The 26717-nt window shown below is 35.9% G+C and overlaps 2 protein-coding genes across 2 annotated transcripts in view; one reads left to right on the forward strand and one right to left on the reverse strand.

Moving 5' to 3' along the window:
* The window catches only part of LOC144980175 (14 kDa phosphohistidine phosphatase-like), a 79738-nt gene that overhangs the window by 38475 nt on the left and 14546 nt on the right, over positions 1 to 26717 (reverse strand). The window lies entirely within an intron of this gene.
* Positions 1630 to 21984, forward strand: LOC144979221 (uncharacterized). Its single transcript, XM_078925830.1, has 8 exons — positions 1630 to 1650; positions 2069 to 2141; positions 6067 to 6171; positions 16636 to 16786; positions 17472 to 17557; positions 19312 to 20028; positions 20154 to 21251; positions 21788 to 21984. Exons 1-8 carry the CDS (start codon positions 1630 to 1632, stop codon positions 21982 to 21984), a joined length of 2448 nt encoding a protein of 815 aa, XP_078781956.1.

The following is a 26717-nucleotide window of genomic DNA, read 5'->3' on the forward strand; positions in this document are numbered from 1 at the left end:
TTTAGTAGCTGGATTGGTGGGTGATGGGTATGAATGTTCAGGTTTTTTCTTTGTAAAAATGGTGGGGGGTGGGGTGGGATGGATTGCAGTTTGTAAGTGGATTGGCGTGATGGGTGTAAATGGTTCAGGTTTAGTAGCTGCGATTGGTTGGTGGATAGGGTGTGGATTTTCAGGTTTTATTTTGGATTGCGTGGTCATTATGATTGATTATCAGGTTTTAGGATGCTGGATTGGTGGGTGCAGGTAGAATTTGACGGATTACAGTTTATTAAGATGGAGTTTGGTCTTGTATGAATAGGATTTAGTTAATAGTTAGCTGAATCTTTGTTGTGTATGGTTATTTGATGACATTTTTTAGTAATGGTTAAATGTGGAAGGTTGATTGATTAGTTCCATTTGATACTGGATAGAATGAATGATAAGTATTCAGTTTTGATAGCGATTGGTGGGTAATAGTGATCAATGTAAGGTTTTTCCTTTTAGTAGCATAATTTGACGAAGAATCATTGTTGTGTTTCGACTTGAATTGGATTGGTGTGATTGTAATGAATGCCTGGCATAGTTGTTAGCTGATTTTTTGTGATGGTATGAATGGATCAGGTTTATTAGCAGCATTTTGTGAGCGGTAAAGTATGGATTCAGGTTAAGATGGATTTGGTTGGTGATGGTAAAGATTCTGGTTCTGATCAACGTACGGATTCGGTGGGTTGTTAGTATGTTCAGTTTTAGTAGCTGATTTGTGGCTATGGGTTCAATGAATTCAGATTAGTAGCTGATTGGTTGTGGTAAGAAATGATTCAGGTTTATAGATCTTGATTTGAACTGTTGAGGTATGAATGGATTCGGTTTAGTAGTGGAATTGGTGGTATGGTTAGAAGACCAGGTTAAGTACTTTTTGTTGGTGATTGGTAATGAATGGATCAGGTTTAAGTGAATGGATCAGTTTTAGTAACTGGATTAGATTTATGTTATGAATGATCCAGATTATGTAGCTGGATTTGTTGGTGATGGATATGGATTCAGGTGTTTAGTGAATTAGTTTTGGTTTTGCATGGGTGTATGGATCGTTAAGTGCTGGATTTTTTAAGGAAGTAAAATGTTAAAGATTATTTAGTAGCTGGTGGTTTGAAGGAGTATATTGGATTAAGGAAATTTAGTTGCTGATTGGTGGGTAATGGATGAATAAATGACCTTTTAGTCGAATTAGTGTGGTAGTCATAGATTCATAGTTTACGGAATAGTGATTGGGGGTGATGGTGTGAATGGATTCAGGTTTAGTATGTTAGTGATTAGTGTGGTTGGTATGGGTATGATGGATTCAGGTTTTAGTGTGATTGGTGGGTGGTGGGGGGTCAATGGTTCGGTTTTAGGTCGGTTTGTAGGGATGGGTGTGTGGATTCAGGTTGTAGTAGTTTGGTAGTGGATGGGTGTGGATGGTTCAGGTTGGTTGAGTTAGTGTGGATTGGTGGGTGATGGTTGATATGGATTTAGGTTTTAGTTAGCTGGATGGATGGTGGGATGGTGGGATGGATTCAGGTTTTAGTAGCTGGTTGGTGGGTGGATGGTTTGAATGGATTTAGGTTGTAGGCTGGATTGGTGGATGGACTGGTGTCAATGGATGATTTCAGTATGGCTGGTGATGGGGATTGGGTTTGTGGGTTGTGGGTGGTATGGTGTGGGTTTTAGAAGACAGAATTGTTAATAAAAAATTGCGAATAAAGAACACCAAAAAAAACTTGAGCTTTTATTGGCATATTCTAAACTTATCAAAGCACTTAACAAAGGGTTCCTACCACATCAACACGTAACATGATGAACGAGACATGTAGCCTGTTAGGCGATATTACAATTTATTATTTCAGTTCATTCACATTCTTGTCTCTAAGAAATTATATGAGCGTCTAACATGCATTAGGGTCTGGCCCTAAGTGGTAGTATTGCTGTTGGCGTCGGGTCCCTGGAAAGAAATGCGAGTACATTTAGTGGATATTGTGCAATAGAAAAGTTCACTCTCCCTCCTCCCAATCCTCTCTTTTTGCTACCCTTCCTATCTTTATATCATTTTAAGCAAATAGGAACGACCGTATTAATACAGTATGCTGAAAAAGTAGACAATGAAACAGTGGCAGACAATGCAGAAAGTAATACGCAAAATTGCGGCTATGTGGTCTAGGGGTATGACACCCGCTTTCGGATCGGAAGGTCCTGGGTTTGAGTCCCGCTCTCACATAGTTGAATCCTTGGAAAAGGCTCTTTATTCACATTATCTCACCGTAAACAGGTGTAAAATGAGTACCTGGTCGTTAACAACGCTGTCTGTCTGGAAAAAAAAAAGTAATATCGCCTAACTGGGGTCATGTCTCGTTCTACGTGTTACGTGTTGCTGTTCGTCAGGGGCCGTTTGTAAAGCGCTTTGAGCACGTTTAGTGGATATTGCCCTTTATTAAAGTTCAATTTAAGCTCAACTTTAAAAAATCAGCCTGGCTTGCCTTGGGATAGAATCTCAGGCCTTCTGATTACCGTTTATCTTTCTGCTGTATCCGGCACTGTTTCATACACACCTTTTCAGATTTCAACCAAAGTGATACTAAGCCGATAGAACCTCTGGATTGTTAAAAGGAACGATCAAAATTGAATATAGCTATTTCAATAAAGAATAAAATACCAAATAAGGAACGTTTCGGGTTCAAAACCCTTCTTCAGTCAACAACAACAAAAAACAATGTTCCTTGGATTTTTTTATTTCTTTTAGGAAGGGGGGAGGGGGGGGGGGGTTAAAGCTGTTATATTCATTTTTGTTTCTTACTTTAACATATTTTAACCTGATACCAGTGCCTGTTCTTTTATTATTTTGTCATTGCGGTATTATAACAATATTAACCAAAGTAAACGTATTTGATTATTTGCAGGTTAGTACAGAGCAAAATATGGACTTGGTTTATCAATGTGTTAATGGACAATATTTTGTATTGGTTTGCACTACACATATTTGCAAGTCTGATAACCAAACCCATTTTTTTTGTTTGCTTTAACGTTGTAAAAGAAAATATTTTGTATTGATTTCAGGCTAGCTGCACATATTTGCAGGTCTGATAACCGAACTCAATTTTGTGCTTGATTTAACATTGTTGTAAAGGACAATATTTTGTATTGGTTTGAGGGATATTTCCATTACAATAATGAGACCATAACTATTTGGGCCATCAGACCGGCAGATATATACACGTCGGTTTGAAAGTATTTCTATTATGAGAAACTATGAGATGATGACACTATGAGTTATCCCACCTGAAAATGTACACGTCGAAAGTAATGTAATATTGATTCTAAGTTCTGTGTGACAATTTACTTAAATCTATCAATAAGGAAATTGAAAGAATTGTTTTACACTGTAAAAAGCTTAAATTTCATAATATCTGACTTTTATTTTTGGTGTGAAACTAGCTCCGGATCTGTCAGGTCTCGGGTTTGAGTCCCACTCTGATCCGGGCAGAATTGCGTCTCTAGAAAAGGCTCTTTACTCACAGATGTAAAATAAGTACCGTTAAGAGCATTGACTCAGTCAGAAACAATGTAATATCGCCTCATAGGCATCATGTCTCGTCCTACATGTTAAGTGTTCCTGTTGCCTAGGGGCCCCTTATAAAGAGTTTTAAGCACGTCGGGCGAACATTGCCCTGTATAAATGTCAAGTTTTTTTGGCTTTTTTTTTAAAGTTTAGTCCTTGGAAAAGGGTCTTTACTTTTATTCTTTCACTCTACGCATGTTTAAAATGCCATTTGATGTTATGTTTATGGCTATTAGAAGACATACTATAACCATAGTTACGTCATGACTATAACCCGTATAAATATGAAAAGACTCATTCTAGTACACCCTGTCTTCCTTACAAAGTAGCATATTTTCCTGACCAGCAATGTTTTGGTTTATTCATCTTAACAACGCCACTACCACATTATCTCATTCGTCTGTAGTGTATCATTCATTTTGTTTTGTTGATAAACGAGAAATCCGAACTTCCATTTTATCTGTTTTCGTATATTAAATTGAAGCTTACATTCAATATCACATTGTCATTTATTCTTCGATCTTCGAGTAGCAACATTTACATAACCTTGTATTCAAGAGAAATTGGCTAATAAGGGCATATTTTAAAATATTTTATCTCTTTACACTAAGTGTCAGCGAGTCCGCATCAGTACCCAATAGCAGCAGTGGTAGTAGTTGTGGTAGTAATTTTTAATAAATGTATGAACTAGTCATATTGTGGGGTAGTTGCACACATATGTAATGGCTTATGATCGCATAGTGGTGTTTTTCATAGATGGTAGTATTATCCTTTGCGTTGTGTTGTAGATGTTAATAATGACGAAAGAGTTCAAGGGCCGGTGATGATAATTGAATGCACAACACCAAAACATTCAAATAAAAGTCCAGATTCCAAGTTTCATTTCTTACAGTTTTATTTGTTTGTGATAAATTCAAAATCCAAATCATGATAAATTCCAAATCCAAATCAAATAGCATTGTCATAATTCAATCAGTTTCATAAATTCCAAATCCGTAAAATCAGTCCACATGTAAAGTCAGTTTTGCCTAAGTAACCATTTTCAATGTTCGTGGAATATTTCTAAGTCCGTAAAAGCAAATAAATGATGGTGAGCACAAAAGGTTTAAAGTGTGCAGCTCATGGTCAAGTTGAATCCTGAATCAAAAGGTAGAATGATCCCCGTTTGATCAGACACACTGTTTTATATCCTATTGTAAACTGTCCCACAATTCCTTTCACCAAAGGTCAGTTTTACGCCTAAATAATCAAATGGCGTACGCCTAAATAATCCGTACGCCCAAATAACAAATACGCTACGCCCAAATAATATCGTACGCCTAAATGATGAATACCAACTATAACTTAATGCTTTTATCCCCAAATACCAAGTAACACCGATCAAAGAAATAATTTTCTAGTACTCAATATAATGACCAATCCTTTAACTTTGGAACGTAAAACTGTCCTAGACTACTCAATATAATGACCAAGTTTAACTGATATACAAGTACTGTGAACTCATTAAACCCACTTGCTATAAGCTAACTCTCTTACATACGCCCCTTTCTTAGAATTTAAATTGACTTTAAAACAATTTCAATTCAAAAAAAAATTACAGTGAGAGATTAAATATATATGTAATGTCCAACTAAAATGTAATAAATAAATGTTTAAAATGATAATACTTATACCAGTTAAATATTTAAAAACTTTAAACTTTAAATTCAAAAACACCAAAGTTGATTACAACATTCATATATATCAATTATAGGTTTTATAGTATTACAACATTGATAAATTCACAAACATCAAATTTGATTACAACATCTAAATAGATATATATATCGATTATAGATTTTTTTTTCTTTCAAATTACAACATCAACAGTAAGGTATCTATCATTTAAAAGTGATTAAAATTTTAATTTACCAACACGAAAGTTGATTAAACATTTATATATTTATCGATTATACTTTTTAAGGCATCACAACATCGAAAGTAAGATATCAAGTAATTAAAAGTTCAAAGAAAAAAATATCTTTTCACCTTAAATTCCATCTTCATAGCAATAAAATTGTTTAATTCTCGTCATATCCCATCACACATAAATATTATTGCGTGAAAAAGGATGGTTCAAATTCCATTTGTGATATACTCACGTTGTCTTATTCAATCTCAAATTCAACTCTATACGACATGGGTGATAATCTCAGCTTCCATGTATGTTTACTCATTTACTGACATATCAAAACCAGTACCTTGTATATTTCCTTATATTGTATGTTTCCATTTAAACAACATTATTACGTTAATTCCTACTTATAATATGTGGTACAAATAATGTATTATAGACATCTAAATCCATATACGAAGGATTACATTTCAATTAATAATAAAAAATATTTAAAAATAAATCATAATAATAGCATTATCATCATTTTAAAATTCAAGTTGAAGTTATTATCATTCATTGTTCATTTTTGATGTTTCAATTTTTAAACTTTTTAAATCATCAGGGTGTAGTTTGAAGTCAAAATGTTCTTTATGGTCATCCATCAGAGGTAACAAATTTCTCCGTAAACAGTTCATCTTGAGAATGATTCATCCGGTGAAAATTGTCAGTAATTGTTAATTAAGTCATTGTCTCCATTTAGAATGAGTTTTCATGTAATGAAAAAAATATATCAACTATAAGAGTTGAGGTGATTGTATCTAGTCTACGTGTTGCATTGTTGTGTGTGTTGTGGTCACTGCATAGCCCAAGTGTCATAAATTCACTTTAATTATTGTTAATTAATTAAAAACTTTTTCCTCTGTAAATGTCTTCGAATTATCACCATAATGTCTTCACATTCAAAATATTTAGTGTTTAATAAATAATCAGACATTAGTCTGTCCGACTTGTTCACATCACATATTTAGTGTTTAGTAAATAATCAGTCATTAGTCTGTCCGAATTATTCATATTTAGTACAGTGTAAATAACTAAATAAGTAAAATCTAACACAGTATGTGATTGTGGGCTGTTACTAAAGTGACCAACTTTTGCAATTAGTGTGTTGTATTTGTTCGAGTCTTTTGAATTGGGACGAAAAAAGACTCTACAGGTAGCAAACGTATGCTTAACCTGTTGGGTTGTTTCTTGGTCTTGTGACGTCGCTGTAATCCATTCATCTCCGGCATCTGGGTCGATTTTCCTCGTAGATATTTGTGGTTGTCTTGTGTATACGTTGAGTCTCATTGTAGATGAAATTGTAAAAATTCAAGATTAACTGTGTGCGAGATCTTGAATTTAAATGAAGTTTGACTTATCCAGCAAGTCAAAAGAAAGTTGTGAACTCAGCCATGTGTTGACAAAGAGTTCGTGTGTAGTAGTCGACAGAGGTCGTGTGTTGTAATTGTTCGTGTTTGTTGATCGAGTTTTGATGAGGTGGCATGTGAGTCCAAACACCAGGTAGATTATGTAATCTTGCAGAGTTCCGGTGGGTGATGTGAGTCCACACACCAGGTAGATGATGTAATAATAACGTAGTCTAGTAGACTATGTAGTAGGGTCGAATAAGGTCAACAATATTTTCGTTATTTGAACGCAGGTTGTTGAATATCATACGATAATGAATTTTCCTGCATTGTCTTATATACATATATAGCCTTTATCTTTTACAATGATACTAAGACAGGCGTTATTATAATATTCAATGTTTATAAGTTGTAGATATGGGTGCTGCACACTTGTATATTGACATAAGTTTAAATTTGAATACGCTCACCACTGAATATGATGGAAGTAGTATTGTTCACAATTGGACATCATTTTTGTAAAAACAATCGTATCTTGAACGTTTATGTAATTATTGACATCGTACATCGTTGGGTATTGTTGTCGTAGAAGTAAATACAAGTAATCCAATTGTTCAATAAAGAATGTAAATATAAAAAAGGTTCATGGAAGAAATCTGTGTTGATACAGATATTATTTTATGAATTCTGTCAAGTTTGTATAAGTTGAAAGGTACGATGTAATTGAGGTTGCTGTGTATTTGTAGTCTGTAGATTGTGTTGATTCTGGACGTATCAATGGCGTAGTGGTTGTCGAGATTGTTACTCCATTTCAAGGTATCCGTGGATAGACCAAAGGGATTAAGACATTTCCAGACCTCTGTTGTGGCTGTGTTTGAGTTGCCTCTGTCGTTGTCATCAGCGTTCCCGTTATGACTGATGGTTGCAAGTGTCCTCTTTCGTGATGACTGTATCATGTTTTAGTGCAAACACTACTTCTGCCTTTGATTAACTCGAATTATTCCCCTTAGAAAATCCCTAATTTAATGAAATATGATTTTGTTTATGTTATCGTAGCACTTCCTACCATTTCAACTGATTGCCGAATGATTACACACTTAAGATTAGACAACTGAACATAACTTCTTCTTCAACTCAGTTACACACTTTATGATATAAATGTTAAATTCAAACCACGCAGTAAATATTGATTACAATTACAACAGCGAATCTATAGGAGAAAAATATGATAATCAAAATATTTGCAGAAACGATATACACTCTGGTCAATAAAAATTCAATGTTTCGCGCCTTTGCCCTCGGCTTATAAAAATATTCATATAACTCATTGCGACGTTATCTCGCGCCTCTTAATATAGCATTGATAATTGTGTGCGCTTTAACCACGCGCATCGTATTTATAAAAATTCTCCGCCTTCTGCATCATTTCATAATGTTAAACCATGCGCTTTAATCAAACGCAAAATAAAATATTCCCGAACGCCTCATTCCTGCGTCTCGTAATTTAAACCGTGTGCACTTTAATTACCGCGTCTTACATCACTGCGCTTATTTACCCAATATGCATATACAGCATTTTACCATATGGGTTACTTATAATTCGCTGATTCTTAACAAGTTAACCACTTGTGTCACAAATATTATCAGCTCACATGACATGGTAATGCATTTTCAATATTTTGTTATTCTTCCGTAATAACATTTTAACTCCCATTACAAGACATCAGTCTTTCATAATAATTAATACTCCGTCATTTTATTTGTTCTCCGACTTTAAACCAAAAGTCCGTTATTCCATTATTATGAGAATATGTCTCCTTTAAAAATCACGATGAAACGCGTTTCAAAACAAAACTAAACAAAACAACGATTGACTCATATTCCGCATAAATCATTTCAACTTAATTTCCGGTGATAAAATCCAAATGTCTTATGTAATCTATTATAACGCCATGTCTCATTACACAACTAAATAAGCTCTGTTGTCGATTACTTGGCTGCGTTAACCACACATTTATTACCAAGAATACAAACAGATATAAAACTTTGCTCTTTGTCATGAACCCATGAATCTCAAAGAGTCAATATCAACCTACCAATTCATCCCTATTGACGGGAGAGAAATATAATCAATGATGTTGTAATATAACAATAAATACCATAAGACATTTTTCAATTATCAAAACTTAGAATTTACGTGTTTTTATTGCCATCGTCTTCTTGAGTCATTTTGACAGAAAATAAAACGTAACAACCTTAAATAATGGACCAACTGTTTATGTAATTCCAACAGTAACATACAAAAATTGAAATAAAAATCGACACATCTTTGTTACTGATATTAACAAAACATTGCCATTAACGGTACAAATTAATATTCGAAGATCTATTCCGAAACGCTTGATTGTAAGTAAACGCATTTTCATTTATTTTGAAAAATAAAACGCACTAAAATATTCATTTAAATACTGCAATTTTTATTTTCATCTCTCCCTCTCTTCTTTTTAATTAAATAAAATACGTATAGCATCAATGCATTATTATTATTATTATTATTATTATTATTATTATTATTATTATTATTATTATTATTATTATTATTATTATTATTATTATTATTATTATTATTTTGCCGTTCTATAATATATTGTTTTCACTTTTTGAATATAATATATTGCCCTATATATCTATATTTTTTAAAAATTTCCTTTTCTATCTGTGACTCTTAATTTAAATATTATTTAGTATATTTATTTATTTTTTTAAATATTGTCTTTTGTCAGAATTTTAGGAATCATCTATAATTTCAATATTTTTTTTTCATATTTCAATACAAAATAATTCCACTGCTTCACCTTCAAAATTGATATTCATTTTCTTTCCCAAATAAAACTATTTTCCTATCTGTTCACAATTTTCACTTCAAAATTCGAGTCTCACAAAAACTTTAATAGATGTTAACACCGCAACAATATACATTTCTTGTGTTTCCATGGTTCGGAATGATAACATCTTTACATCATGGTATCAGGGCTCCAAATAAAGATATATAAGAATCCTGATTCACGACACCAAATTAGATACATAATGTGGGGTAGTTGCACACATATGTAATGGCTTATGATCGCATAGTGGTGTTTTTCATAGATGGTAGTATTATCCTTTGCGTTGTGTTGTAGATGTTAATAATGACGAAAGAGTTCAAGGGCCGGTGATGATAATTGAATGCACAACACCAAAACATTCAAATAAAAGTCCAGATTCCAAGTTTCATTTCTTACAGTTTTATTTGTTTGTGATAAATTCAAAATCCAAATCATGATAAATTCCAAATCCAAATCAAATAGCATTGTCATAATTCAATCAGTTTCATAAATTCCAAATCCGTAAAATCAGTCCACATGTAAAGTCAGTTTTGCCTAAGTAACCATTTTCAATGTTCGTGGAATATTTCTAAGTCCGAAAAAGCAAATAAATGATGGTGAGCACAAAAGGTTTAAAGTGTGCAGCTCATGGTCAAGTTGAATCCTGAATCAAAAGGTAGAATGATCCCCGTTTGATCAGACACACTGTTTTATATCCTATTGTAAACTGTCCCACAATTCCTTTCACCAAAGGTCAGTTTTACGCCTAAATAATCAAATGGCGTACGCCTAAATAATCCGTACGCCCAAATAACAAATACGCTACGCCCAAATAATATCGTACGCCTAAATGATGAATACCAACTATAACTTAATGCTTTTATCCCCAAATACCAAGTAACACCGATCAAAGAAATAATTTTCTAGTACTCAATATAATGACCAATCCTTTAACTTTGGAACGTAAAACTGTCCTAGACTACTCAATATAATGACCAAGTTTAACTGATATACAAGTACTGTGAACTCATTAAACCCACTTGCTATAAGCTAACTCTCTTACAATATTTTGATGTTTATTATGTTGATAATGGTTAGAGAACTTTAAATGGCGTTTTCTCAAAAGTTGCATTTTACGCACTTTTGTATTTTCCATTTTTATAATCTCAGCAATTAAAATAGGCACATATAATTCATTATTTGCACAGATGCTCTTTATAGGTTGTTCTAAACAGCAGATCAATTAGATTTTAAATTTTAGATTCCATTTTAGGAAATTACGTTTATTGTGTAAAAAGTGGGATATTTTAACGCAAAATTTTGACATAGATCTATTATTAGTGATAACATAATAGCTTTTCATATTTGCATTAATTGCTAACATTAAGTTGTCAGCTATTTGTAGGAAAGATGCATCTTTGTATTAAAAAAGAAACTAATGTTGTGAAGTTATTAATAACCGAGAGTTTAGAACGGAGAAAAATGCGAATTTTTAAAAAATCCAAGACGGCGGCCGTCAACATAGGAAACATTATTGTATACAATATTTAAAAATGAGTTTTCCTCCATTTCTGACCTTGGGCTTTCCGTTGGGCATGTTAAACCCTCTCATTACCAACCATTGGTAAATCGTCACATTCGTTATGATGCAATGAACAATTTTCTCATTCAGATTTTCTGTGCACATCACAAAATTTAGAGAACAAAATTGTTATAGCTATAAAAACTTGATATTGTGTTGTAGAGCTCATTTTGCAGAACAATAGTATGTATAGAATGTACTGTTTTTGTGTTAGATGGGTGTGAAATTTCGGGGAAATTTCTAAAAATGGCTGGTAAGGAAAGGATTAAACTGTTTATTTTCTTTCTTTTAAAAAAATGATAGAACCCCTTAACAATTATTGTATTCTGTTTGTGGGTATAAGTATGTGGTATGAATGGTAACTGTTACACAGACACACACACACACACACACACACACAGATATAATATATATATATATATATATAATATATATATATATATATATATATATATATATATAGAGAGAGAGAGAGAGAGAGAGAGAGAGAGAGAGAGAGAATGAAGTTTACGTCACTCGGGTCTCTGTAATTGCTTTTTGCCATACACGTTTATGAGCAATTTTCACTGAACTGTATTATCCAAACTATAAACGTTCAAGGTTACACATATTTTTTGTGCGTTGGTCCGTTATACTTTCGGATGGCAATGTTGTGAGTTTCTTAGCCAAGCACATAAATCTATATTGTACTAATCATAATGAGTGTTTGTGAGCAGGCGTGTGACTGTCAGTAATAGAGAACGATTATGAGTGAGAGAAAGACGGAGAGAGAGAGAGAGAGAGAGAGAGAGAGAGAGAGAGAGAGAGAGAGGGGGGGGAAGAGAGTGTGTGTGAGAGAGAGAAAGAGAGAGAGAGAGAGAGAGAGAGAGAGAGAGAGAGAGAGAGAAAGAGAAAGATAATGTTAAATGAACAATAGTTTGATGTCACTGTGTTACTGCTCGCCATTGCATTGGTATTATTGTTGTGTCCATCTGCTAGTCCATTACATATTCCAGTACTGGCCACGAGCTGACCAGCGATCCATGAACCTCTCTATCGTGAATGGCTAAACCGGGATCAGCTCCCATCGATTTGAAGGTAAGGAGGACATGAAGGTACATCTATTGAATATCACACTATTTAAAAGCTCAAGTACTCTCTCTCTCTCTCTCTCTCTCTGGCTCTCTCTCTCTCTCTCTCTCTCTGGCTCTCTCTCTCTGGCTCTCTCTCTCTGGCTCTCTCTCTCTGGCTCTCTCTCTCTCTCTGGCACTCTCTCTCTCTGGCTCTCTCTCTCTGTCTCTCTCTCTGTCTCTCTCTCTGTCTCTCTCTCTGTCTATCTCTCTCTCTGTCTCTCTCTCTCTCTCACACACTCTCTTTCCCCCCCCCTTCTCTCTCTCTCTCTGTCTCTCTGTCTCTCTCTCACACACACTCTCTCCCCCCTCTCTCTCTCTCTGTCTCTCTCTCTGTCTCTCTCTCTCTCTGTCTCTCTCTCTGTCTCTCTCTCTGTCTCTCTCTTTCTTATTTATTTTTTCTATCTCTTTTTTCTCCTCTCTCGTTCTTCTTCTTTCTTCTTCTTCTTCTTCTTCTTCTTCTTCTTCTTCTTCTTCTTCTTCTTCTTCTTTTCTTCTTCTTCTTCTTCTTCTTCTTCTTCTTCTTCTTCTTCTTCTTCATCTTCTTCTTCTTCTTCTTCTTCTTCTTCTTCTTCTTCTTCTTCTTCTTCTTCTTCTTCTTCTTCTTCTTCTTCTTCTCAATCTCTTTCTTTCTCTCTCTCTACATCATGCTCAATAATAGCCAGTCTATTTCCTCCTTAGGTAAATGAAGATTCAATCTCGTGTTATTTCATTGCGATGGAAAAAAATCTGATGCGAGAGATAATATCAGAGATAAAATAATCAAGCAGATGTGGTAATCTTGTGATGAGAGGAATGAGATCTTCCATACATGTGCGGCTATGTGGTCTAGTGGTATGACACTCGCTTTCGGATCGGACGGTCCTGGGTTCGAGCCTCGCTCGGCGCATAGGTGAGTCCTTGGAAAGGGCTCTTTACTCTCACCGTACTCAGGTGAAACAGCGTTGTCTCTGTCCGAAAAAAATATAATATCTCCTAACACGCGTCATGTCCCGTCCTACATGTTAAGTGTTGCTGATGGTCAGGGACCCCTTGCTTTGAGTACGTTAAGTGGATATTGCGCTTTATAAAATCTCAAAACCACAATTGCCAAAACGGTTTATTTTTACATTTTGGCCAGATTGATTTTTTTTAACTTTCAAAAATTGATTGAGCTTTTATATAGCGCAATATCCACTAAATGTGCTCAAAACTCCCTGGTCAACAGCAACATTTAACATGTAGGACGGGACATGCCGCCTGTTAGGCGATATTACAATTTTTCGGACAAAGACACCCGCTGTTAACTGCCAGGTACTCATTTCACACCTGAATACGGTGTGAGAATGTGACTAAAGAGCCTTTTCCAAGGACTCAACTATGCATTGCACGTTCTCAAATCGCTATAATATTATACACAAGCAGTCATTAGCAAACAACTAGACTTCACATGAAGGACAAGACATGAGGCCTGTGAGTGATATTGCATTTTTTCCCGACTGAACAAAGCTGTAAACGACCAGGTACTCATTTTTAAGTACTCGAGCCTTTATATAGCGCAATATCCATTAAACCTGCTCAAAGCGCTTTACAATGGGTCCCTAGCCTACAACAAAACTAAACATGTAATGTAGATAGTACGAGACATGACACCTTTTATGCTATATTACATATTTTATTTCAAACAGAGATAGCGCTGTTCATGGCAGTTACTCATTTAACACCCGAGTACGATGAGAGAATTTGAGAAAAGAGCCTTTTTCAAGTGCTCAACTGTACCCCGTTTCGGGTTCTTGCCCACATCGGGTACATGTGGGACAGGTGGAAAGTCCCCACTGATGAAGAGCACTTGCTGTTAGGCAGCTCCTCGACCGAAGCCGATTCGCAGCCACCAGTGTCTCCTCTTACTGGTATCAAAGCCTTATTAGAGGGCCCATACACGCACAGATCTCATCGCGGGACAAGCCCTGCGGGGTCGCTGTGACCCGATCCCTGCGTTTATCGCAGATGATTTTTGTCCACACACGGTGAGATATTTTTTGAGGCGATCGTCGATCGGGGGCGTGGCAGTTTAAAAAAGTGGACAATTTTTTTTCGGATTTTCGCTGTTTTCACGTCGGATTCGTGATCAACGTCAAATTTACAATAGGTTTGATACTAAGAACTGTGTTTACTCCAAAAATTGGTGAAATTAGAAATAAATTTTAATTAATAGTTAGGCTCTGTGGCCGACAGAACCGATCCCAGTTACTGTCTCTTATTCTATCTTTCGTCGTGCGTACAATAGTGATTACTTCTCACTAAATTTTATCAATTAGACTGTTGAAGGAACGCAATTGACACCATTCCACTCTTTGTTATTCTATTAAGGCAGCCATTTTGGTAATTAGTTCTCACTAAATTATATTAATCAGACTTTTTACGTTCAAGATTACTCGTAGTTTTGTGTGACGGTACGTTATTTCCGACTGGCGGATGTTGTGAGCGTTTTACCTAAACTCATAGCATCAATAACCGTCCAAGATATTCGCATCATATGTAGCAATAGCTATAATAATCTAACATGTCGAGAGAGAGAGAGAGAGAGAGAGGGGGGGGGAGAAAAAGAGAGAGAGAGAGAGAGAGAGAGAGAGAAAGAGAGAGAGAAAAATTTACTTGCGCTATATATACCGCTATATTCAATAAAGGTGCTCAAATCACTTTATAAGGGTCCTTGGTCAACAGAAAAACATGTGAGACGAGACATGACTGTTAAGCGATATTACAATTGTTTTCCGACAGAGGCGACGCTGTAATCAGCGAGGTACTCATTTTAAACGCGAACAAGGTGAGAGAATGCAAGTAAATGCGTCCGATCCAAAGGAGAGTGTCATATCATAAGTATCAAATGCATAACCGCACAAAAAAGCAATGAGAGAATAGATACATTTGTTTTGAAGGAGGAGAGAGCGGATGGAGTTAGTAAAGTTCTTGGATATTTATAGAAGGAACCAAATTGACGTCACTCGTCTCATTGTTATTGTTTTTAGACATCCATTTTTATGATTAGTTCTCATTAAAATATATCCGACTATAACGTTCAAGGTTCCATGTAGATTTTTGGGCTGGAGTGATATTTCTGGCAAGCGGACTTTGTGAGTATTTTAATTTAACACAGAGCATCAATAGAAGGAATAAAATTGACATTAGTCAACCCGTTGTTATTGCTTTTAGACAGCCATTTTTATAATTAACTTATCACTAAGTTATATCAATCAGACTATCAACGTTCGAGTTTGAAGTTTTGTGTGTTAATATGTTGTACCCCGATGGAGATGTCGTGAGTATTTTTCCAATACGCATAACATCAATACATTTGCAATCCGATTTAAGTTTAAAAACAACGTAGATCTGCCAATCCCAAAATATGTATGTGTCATGGTCGACCGTGATGTCGCGTCAACGAGGAGATTAAAAAAAAAGTTCAACCAAAAAAAATATTGTCTTCTGGCACTCTCCTACTCACTTCATTTCTTGTTGTTATCAACCTAAATGCCTGCTCCACTCACTTTTCTGAATTAAAAAATTCACCCCAAATACCGGAGCATACTCAATGTCTCAATTGTTTCTATGTTACATGTTTCTGTTGAGAATGTTGGCTATTAAGCTTAAATGCTAGCCAACTAACTTCGCGGCGTTTGTATGTGTGTTGAACCCGGGACCTCAAGAAGTCAGGGAGAGAAGGCTCTAATAAAAGCCAAGGGTTAAAAGCGGTCTTTTTTTTTTTTGGGGGGGGGGGGGATCGTGGATAGCTCATATGGTAGAGTCACGCTCTCCCCAGCCAGGCGGAGTTTTCGTACCAGTAAAGTCACGGGTTCGAGCCCCCATCGCCGCCGTGAATTTTTATTCTCTTTTGTCTTCTGGCACTTTCCTTATCACTTCATTTCTAGTTGTTATCAACATAAGTGCCTGCTCCACTCACTCTTCTGAATTAAGGCTAATTTGATCGATGGACGGACCGGTCCCGATAACTCGCATGATAGATAGAGCACTCGCTTCACACGCAAGGTGACCGGGTGCGATTCCCCCCCCTCCCCTATTTACCCACTAGCAGTGATCTGACCATAGACTAACATCCCATCCAACGCGTATTAACCAATAGACATTGTTTGTTTAACGCTATAGAAATCGCGATAAACTCTGGCTCCATGAGCCTTTAGATTCTGAAGGACTACTTGAAATGACATGACATTCTCTTTATTCATCTCAAAGCGCGTCGAGTTTTTAGTCGAACTCGATATTTTTCGGGTAAGACTATGCCGCTGAGCCATGCTGCCCCCATAGCAGATGGTAGTAAGACATTTCTGACAAACTACATCAAAGCGTTTTGTCGGTGTATAGTGAAAAGTGATGTCAGATGTCGGTGATCAAAACAAGATGTGAATATCGGCTGATATAATTAATTCGATAAATAAGATGTGAATATCGTCTGATATAATCAATCTATAAATAAGAAGTGAATATCGGCTGATATAATTAATTCGATAGCCACATCTGATCATAATACAATTCACTTAGTACCGACGTACATCTCTAAATTAAAACGTGAGAAACCAACTGTACTATATCGCCATATCTGGACTCAAGAGGCAATCCAACGACTGAACAGGTGTTTTGACTGTAGTCGGTGGGAGATATTGGTGGTAGAAGGAGGCAGTATTGATGAATGGACTGAAACTGTGACATGTTATATTGCATTTTGTGTGGATTAATGCTTGGAAAAAAAAAGAAATTAAGATATTTCCTAACAATAAGCCATAGGTTACAAAGCGACTTAAATATTTACTCAATGAAAAGAAAATTGCCTATATGAATGGTGACATTAAACTAGAATTTGAAAAGGGAAAAGAGATCAGAAATACAGTAAAAGAAGAGAAGGTTGAATACAAAAACAAAATGGAGCGACAACTGAGATCGGGCTGCGCAAGGAAAGCATGGGAGATGATAAAGCAAGTGGGAGGAGTAGACCAAAAGAAACGAACATTCCCACAAGAAAAAACGATAACTGATGTCAACAAATTAAATGATTTTTACTGTCGTTTTGACAGGCTCCCATCTGTGCACAACGGTTTGTCAAATAACAATGAGCCACCTCCAAATGTTGAAGAAACTGTAAGCTCCCTCTTCCGGCGAAGTAAAGAAAATAAAGCACCAGGACCAGACAACATTACCGGAACTATTTTGAAAAACTGTCACCAACAACTGGCTATACCTTATACAAAACTATTTCAAAGGTCAATCGATGAACAATCAGTGACAGTACTTTGGAAAACATCGATTGTCGTTCCAGTTCCAAAAAAGCGTTGCCCGACCGTATTTAACGAATTCCGCCCAGTGGCGCTTACATCGCTTGTAATGAAATGTTTAGAAAAAATTTTTAAATCTGAGCTCCTACAAAAATGTTATCCTTTCTTTAAAAAATATAGCATTGTGGAGAACATTGTGCTTATTTGAGTCAATAAAAAATTGACACGGCGCACAACTCTACTGAAAGATTTGAAAATTAGAAATGTATTTTTTACAGATAGATAAGCAGATAACTTGATTTCCTTTTATAATTTAAAGTCAGTTTGAAAGTTCGTCATAAAATATGTACCAACGACGACACTTGACTCCCAAAATCAACTAATTTTGTCACTGTAAAAAGTTGTCAATTTGCGTCATCTATTTATGACATCAAGTATTATTATTACTTCCGTTGTGTTGTTGATTTAGCGGATTTCAGTCGCCATTTTGATTCTTTTTTTACTATTAGGGTTAGCTCGAGAGGTTAGTCATAAGTGTTATTAAAGGTGCTAGGGGTGTTTGTTTTTCCATAAGTTAAGTAAAGGGGAGACATTCCGAAAGCTCCTACATCCCCAGTATTCTTTAAATTTGTATTTTCACCGTTGATATTTTGTCAGGCATTTATTTATTCAGATAGTCATTATATAGAAGTATTTTTAAAACTCTAGAACAAACCTGCAGTCCGAGAGTTGTTTTTTTTCTATTAGGATTAGCTCGAGAGGTTAGTCATAAGTGTTATTAAAGGTGCTAGGGTGTTTGTTTTTCCATAAATTAAGTAAAGGGGAGACATTCCGAAAGCTCCTACATCCCCAGTATTCTTTAAATTTGTATTTTCACCGTTGATATTTTGTCAGGCATTTATTTATTCAGTTAGTCATTATATAGAAGTATTTTAAAAACTCTAGAACAAACCTTGATAGATTTGTGAAAGTTTAACATTTCCTTATTTGACCATTGTTTTGATTTTCGGCCGCCATTGTGATTTGTTAAGTATTGAAAGGTAGTGCAAAGCAGTCCGAGAGTTGTTTTTTTCTATTAGGGTTAGCTCGAGAGGTTAGTCATAAGTGTTATTAAAGGTGCTAGGGTGTTAGTTTTTCCATAAGTTAAGTAAAGGGGAGACATTCCGAAAGCTCCTACATCCCCAGTATACTTTAAATTTGTATTTTCACCTTTGATCTTTTGTCAGGCGTTTATTTATTCAATTTGTCATGATTTTTTCTATTAGGGTTAGCTCGAGATCGGAGGATTTTTTTTATATAAGGGTTAGTCATAAGTCTTATTAAAGTGCTAGGGTGTTTGTTTTTCCTATTGGGGTTAATTAAAGGTACTAGGTTGAATTTTTTCTTTGGGTTAGTTGAGGGAATATATTATTAAAGTTCTTTCCCTTTGTAGGGGCTTTCGGAAGGCCTCCCAAGTAAAGCGTAGTAAAGACTTGGGACGTATTGATATAGATATCTACTGACTGATAAACCAAAATCATGCCGAATAAAGCATGGCAGCGACGACAAGCACGTCAATTAAAATTTGCATTCAGAACTAGATCTACTAATACTACTACGACAACTACTTCCGCTACTTCTACTACTAATACTAATAATACAGAAACTACTCCTCAACAAAATGAAGCTCAAACAGTGGAAATTACATCAGCTGCAGATCAAGAACATGATACAACTACAATACCTCTTATCTCACCACACAACACAGGACGCATGAACAAAGTTTGTCGTTTTTGTACAGCAAAACTATGGCACGGTGAATCAACCTCGCTATGCTGTGCCAACGGGGAAGTATCACTGGCACCTTTACAACTCCTTCCGGATAATATAAAGAGTCTTTACACGGGTAACGACACAAATTCTAAGCATTTTCGAGAACACATCCGTGCTTACAATTCTATGTTTGCATTCGCCTCCTTGTGTGTACACGAATATTTCTTGCCTCCTGGGATATACTGTTTCCGAGTTAGTGGTACCGTCTACCATAGAATAGGTCATATTCAACCCAACAGTGATAATGATAGACCAAAATTTGCCCAACTTTACATTTATGACACTGAACACGAAATTCAAAATAGGCTTTTTTGGAATAGAAGTCTTAATACTGATATTTTGACAACTATATCTACCATCATGGCTACTGTTAGTCCCTTTTTTGAATTATATAAGCATGCCGCTGCAGCTATTGAAGATGCTGGAGATCAAGGGAAGGATATTAGAATGGTGCTGCGAGCAGATTCATCAAAAGCTCCCCGTAGATATAATTTACCGACTGCTTCAGAAGTTGCTGTTTTACTCCTAAATAGCCCTATCAACTGTAGTAACCGGAGGATATTGTATTATACCGCAAATCAGATGACCATCCAAACCAACAGTCAATTATGCGTATCAGTGAAACACATCCTCACTTTGATCCGTTGCATTATGTGCTCTTCTTTCCAAAAGGAGAGGAACGTTGGGTGCCCAACATTAAATTTAACAGAAAGCGAACCGGTCAGGTCAGTCCATCATTATTTTATGCTTATCGACTTATGGAGAGAGATAGTTTTAATGTAATCTTGCACGGAGGTCGTCTCCTGCAACAATATTGTGTTGATCAGTATGCTAAAGTTGAAGAGCAACGCCTGCAATACATTCGCTTTAATCAACAGTCATTACGAGCAGAATTGTATCAAGGACTGGTGGATGCAGTGTATCGAGGTGACGCACATGGAGCTACAGTAGGGACCAAAATTGTTTTACCATCTTCATTCACAGGGGGTCCAAGAAACATGCTCCAATTATACCAAGATGCAATGTCAATTGTTCGCAGATATGGTAAACCAGACTTATTCCTTACTGTGAGCTGTAATCCATGTTGGCCAGAGATAACAAATGAACTGCATTCACGACAAACAGCTGCAGACCGACCAGATTTAGTCGCAAGGGTCTTTAAAATGAAATTAGGGGCATTGATGGAAGAGATAATTAAAAAAGAACTTTTTGGCAAAGTCTTAGCATATTTGAAGGTCATTGAATTTCAAAAGAGAGGCCTACCACATTCTCACATCCTGATTATCCTTGATCGCAGTGCCAAACCCATAACTACTCAAGATATTGATAGGTTGGTGTGTGCAGAAATTCCACAAAACAAAACATTACAGAATTTAGTTTCAAAACACATGATGCATGGTCCCTGTGGCCTGGCCAATCCCAACAGTCCATACATGAAAGATGGCAAGTGTTCCAAGAGATTTCCAAAATCATTCAGTAAGACGACACATACAAATGACTCCACTTATCCCCTGTATCAGAGACGTAATGATGGAAAATCAATCTTCAAAAGAGGAATAGCCCTTGACAATAGATGGGTTGTCCCATATAACCCGTATCTCCTCAGCAGATATATGGCACATATCAATCTTGAGGTGTGCAACAGCATAAAAGCGGTGAAATACATGTATAAGTATGTGTACAAAGGACATGATAGAGTCATGGTAGAATTCCAAGGGGAACAAGATGATGAAATTAGGAGATTTGTTGATGCACGTTATGTTTCAGCAAGTGAATCTTGCTGGAGATTATTCCAATTTGACATGCAAGACGTTTAGCTTTGCACTTGGAAAACCAACAGTCTGTAACTTACAGAGAAGGGCATGCGGAAAAAGCTGTAAGGAGACTGAAAGACACCACACTAACAGCATGGTTTAAGGAGAATGCAATAAACCGTGAGGCTAATACTCTACTGTATACTGATATGCCGGAACATAACACGTGGGATAGTAGAATGTGCATTTGGAAGAAGAGACAGAGAAACCGCCTGGCAATCGGTAGAATGTACAGCGCCCATCCAGCAGAAGGGAGCGCTTCTTTCTTAGATTATTGCTGCAGCATGTAAGGGGAGCAAAATCATTTGAAGACCTAAAGCGATCAGAAGTAGGAACATTACACCATACTTTTCGACAGGCCGCGTCTGCTATGGGTTTTATTGGAGGACGATGATGAGTGGATAAACTGCATGGCAGAATCAGCATTTGTTGCCTCAGCAAGTCAACTCCGACAGCTTTTTGTCACGATTTTGATCTTTTGCAACCCCACAGATCCTTTTTCCTTATGGAATACTTTTCAAGACCAGCTAGCTGAAGATTATTCTCATGTTGAAAGTATGACTGCTGAAGCTTGCGTTAGTAAGACACTTGAAGATGTTAACAGGCTTCTTATGATTCACAATAGATCATTAAAAGATTATCAACTGCCTGACCCTACAGAATTATACGCAACTGCCTGTCAAGTATAGGATCCAAATGAGCAACGACAAATTGCTCACAGTCAAAAAATGAAGATGAATCATGACCAACAGTTAGCATTTACTGCCATTTTGGAAGCAATTGACGTACCTGAACAAGACCGGGTGAATAATGTCCTCTTCATCGATGGCCCTGATGGAACTGGCAAAACCTATGTATATAACAAGCTGCTTGCAGAAATCAGAGGTCGAGGACTTTCAGCTACACCTGTTGCATCATCTGGAATTGCTGCAGAATTATTGCACGGTGGTAGAACAGCACATTCAACGTTCAAACGTCAAATTCCAATAACGGATAACAGCACCTGTAGCATCAGTCGCCAATCAGACACAGCTAAGTTACGAAAGAGTAGTTCTCTCATAATTTGGGATGAAGCACCTAAGATGGACAGGCGTGTGTTTGAATGTGTGAGCAGGACATTTTGTGACATAACAGGCAGTTCAAAATCTTTTGGGGGCAAAGTGGTTGTACTTGGAGGGGATTTTCGGCAAATTCTACCTGTTGTTAACAAAGGAAGTGAAGCCGATATATTAAGTGTCACACTTAACAAGTCAATTATTTGGAATTTTGTCACCATTTTTCACCTGAACAAGAACATGAGGGTTACTGATGACAATAACTGTTTTGCAAATTGGCTTCTCCGCATCGGAAATGGTACAGAGCCGGTTTTCAGCGAAATAGGAAAGTATTCTGTTAAATTACCTACAGCGCTATGCCTTCCTGAAAATGACCCAGAATGCTTGATAAATGCTGTATACAATGATTTGAATCTGAACTTTGCGGATGAACGTTATCTATCAGAGAGAGCAATTTTGACTACAACCCATGAAAATGTTGACAAAATAAATGCAGCCGATCTGTCCAGGTTGACCTCATCAACTGAACAAATTTACCGCAGTGCTGATTTCATTCAAAGTGACTCTGACATCAACTTATACCCGATTGAATTCTTGAACGAACTTACGCCTCCCGGACTTCCTCCACATGCATTACATTTGAAAGCCAACACGTAAGTCATGCTGCTTAGAAATATAAATCCTAAATCAGGCCTCCTAAATGGCACCCGTTTGTTAATAATTAAATTAGGTTCAAAAGTATTAGAAGCCAAGATAATTACCGGTAGTAGAGCTGGCGACATAGTGTTTATCCCTAGAATAAATCTGACGACAACAACGGATTCGGGCTTACCATTTATTCTAAATAGAAGACAGTTTCCGGTACAATTGTCATATGCAATGACAATTAACAAGTCTCAGGGGCAGACATTAAGCAAGGTGGGGATTTTCTTACCACAACCGGTATTCACACACGGACAACTGTATGTTGCTGTGTCACGGGTCAGAGGCTATAGTGGCTTACACTTCATGTTGGGCCACACAGAAAAATCAACCTAAGATATACCGAATTACACAGACAACGTTGTTTACCAATCTGCCCTCATTAAATGATGGTGAGTACAGTTTCGAATGAAAATAGCTCTTTCCCCGCGAAATTGCGGGCTTTTTACTAGTGACCTTAAATTGCTAGATCCGTACCAATTTGCATACCAGCAACATCTCAGTGTAGAAGACGCACTTTTAACAGCCACAAATTCGATCTCAAAACACCTTGACCAAACGCCCTCGAATTACGCCAGAATCCTGTTTGTCGACTTTTCGTCAGCTTTTAATGCCATGAACACAGATATTTTGCTTCAAAAGTTGTGCAACATGAATATTCCAAGCTACCTTATTAAATGGTATAAAGAGTTTCTGACCCATAGACCGCAATGTGTAAAATTGGGTGAACATGTCTCCAACAAAAGAACGTTGTCGAACGGATGTCCCCAATGCTTCGTGAGTTCCCCAATACTGTACATCTTATACACCAACGACTGCAGACCATCCTTTGAAAATTGCTTTATAGTGAAATATGCAGATGATACTGCTATTCTTGGCTTATTAATAATGATAATAATAATAATAATAATAATAATAATAATAATAATAATAATAATAATAATAATAATAATAATAGTAATAATAATAATAATAATAATAATAATAATAATAATAATAATAATAATAATAATAATATAATAATAATAATAGATCTTTATTGTCCTAAATATGGCAATTTGTCATTTAGTTACACTTGTTATAACGTTAAATGATAACTGTAACATTGAACAGATATTCCACTCCTACTTATTTCTCTCTCTCTCTCTCATTCTCTCTCTCTCTCTCTCTCTCTCTCTCTCTCTCTCTCTCTCTCTCTTCCTTGATACAGTTACCGAAAAGAATTATTTCAAACAAATAAATATATTCACCGATTGGTGTAAACAAAATCAGCTTGAATTAAATGTTGAAAAAACGAAAGAACAGGTGTTAGGTGTAAAAAATAAAGACGACTTAAAGTGTGTGGCGATCGGTAAAGATGATGTTGAGATAGTTGACTATTTTAAATATTTAGGAATAACCATTGATAGTTCCCTCAATTTCTCTCAACATATTAATATAATATCTAAGAAAGTTGCCCAAAGATTATACATCCTGAGGAAATTGAGAACATTTCAAGTAGGGAAGAAAACTATGTTAAGAGTTTATGACTCATTGATTAAAAGTGTAATTGCGTTTGGCTGCACCATATGGTTTGGAGGATGCCGACTTAAAGATAAATCAAAAATTTCAAAATCTATCAAAGAGGCATCAAAAATAAATAAACCATCCTCTTGATGGAGTAGAAAGAATTCATGGAAAAGCAATAGAAAGGAAAGCATTAAGTAGGAGTGAAATATCTGTTCAATGTTATAGTTATCATATAACGTTATAACAAGTGTAACTAAATGACAAATTGCCATATTTATGGACAATAAAGATCTATTATTATTATTATTATTATTATTTATTATTATTATATTATTATTATTATTATTATTATTATAAATAAGATGTGACTATCGGCTGATATAATCAATCGAGAAATAAGATGCGAATATCGACTGAGATAATTGATTCGATAAATATGATGTAAATATCGACTGATATAATTGATTCGATATATAAGAAGTGAATATCGGCTGATATAATTAATTCAATATCCCTGTCTGCCATCATCTTAATTAATTCCTTGCTTGGTAAATTGACGGGATAGTTAGCTGAATAGGGGAGAGATATCGTGAAGTCAGATCTTATACTCTTCCGGTTCCAAAGTCACTGGAAGTGTGTATGGCAAAGTCCTTAAGAGGACTATTGGTGATTAGGTTACATATTGAATCATAAGGTGGCATAAGTATTTGTTATAGCAGGATGTATAGGCAGATTCATAAGATTGTAAAAGAGTGAGGATGGATGATCGTTATTGAAGACCAGCTAGAAAAAAAATGAGATGCCATCACCTAGAAACCAGAAGATTATTTACACAAGGTCCCAGGATGTATCCAGTCCTCCGAAGGAGTAGATTGGAACTAGTTTTTTGACATCACTATATGCGGCTAAGTGGTCTTGTAGTATGACACCCGCTTTCGGATCGGAAGGTCCTGGGTTCGAGCCTCGCTCGGCGCATAGTTGAGCTCTTGGAAAAGGCTCTTTACTCACTTTCTCTCACCGTACTCGGTGTAAAATGAGTACCTGGCCGTTAACGGCTTTGTCTCTGTCCGAAAAAATGTAATATCGCCTCACAGGCGTCATTTCCCGTCCTACATGTTAAGTGTTGCTGTTGGCCAGGAGCCCCATGTAAAGCACTTTGAGCACTCTTAGTGGATATTGCTCTATATAAAGGCTCTATTTTTTTTATCACACTTTTGACACCCTATTGAAAATGTATAAGTTATACAACGAATATGGCATTTATGGCTAAAGATATGTCTCGTTTTGTAACACATTCACGTAATATAAATGTTATGCGATTAGTTTTTAAAAACCCTCACAACATCCGCCAGCCGGATGTAACGGACCAACACACAAAACGATATATATATATATATATATATATATATATATATATATATATATATATATATATATATATATATATATATATAATACTAGTAAAAAGCCCGCAATTTCGCGGGGAAAGAACTATTTTCATTCGATACTGTACTCACCATCATTTAATGAGGGCAGATTGGTAAACAACGTCGTCTGTGTAATTTGGTATATCTTCGGTTGATTTTTCTGTGTGGTCCAATAATATATTTAATAATATATTCCCTCAACTAACCCCAAGAAAAAATTCAACCTAGTACCTTTAATTAACCCCAATAGGAAAAAACAAACACCCTAGCACTTTAATAATACTTATGACTAACCCTAATAGGAAAAAAAATCATCCGATCTCGAGCTAACCCTAATAGAAAAAATCATGACAAATTGAATAAATAAATGCCTGACAAAAGATCAAAGGTGAAAATACAAATTTAAAGAATACTGGGGATGTAGGAGCTTACGGAATGTCTCCCCTTTACTTTACTTATGGAAAAACAAACTTCCTATCACCTTTAATAAGACTTATGACTAACCTCTCGAGCTAACCCTAATAGAAAAAAAAACTCTCGGACTGCTTTGCACTACCTTTCAATATTTAACAAATCAAAATGGCGGCTGAAAATCAAAACAATAGTCAAATTAAGAAATTTTAAACCTTCACAAATCTATCAAGGTTTGTTCCAGAGTTTTTAAAATACTCCTAGATATAATGACAAATTGAATAAATAAATGCCTTACAAAATATCAACGGTGAAAAT

The sequence above is a fragment of the Berghia stephanieae genome, chromosome 9, assembly GCF_034508935.2.
Source record: "Berghia stephanieae isolate SIO BIC M18660-M18661 chromosome 9, UCSD_Bste_1.3, whole genome shotgun sequence".
NCBI classification, from domain to species: Eukaryota; Metazoa; Mollusca; class Gastropoda; order Nudibranchia; family Aeolidiidae; genus Berghia; species Berghia stephanieae.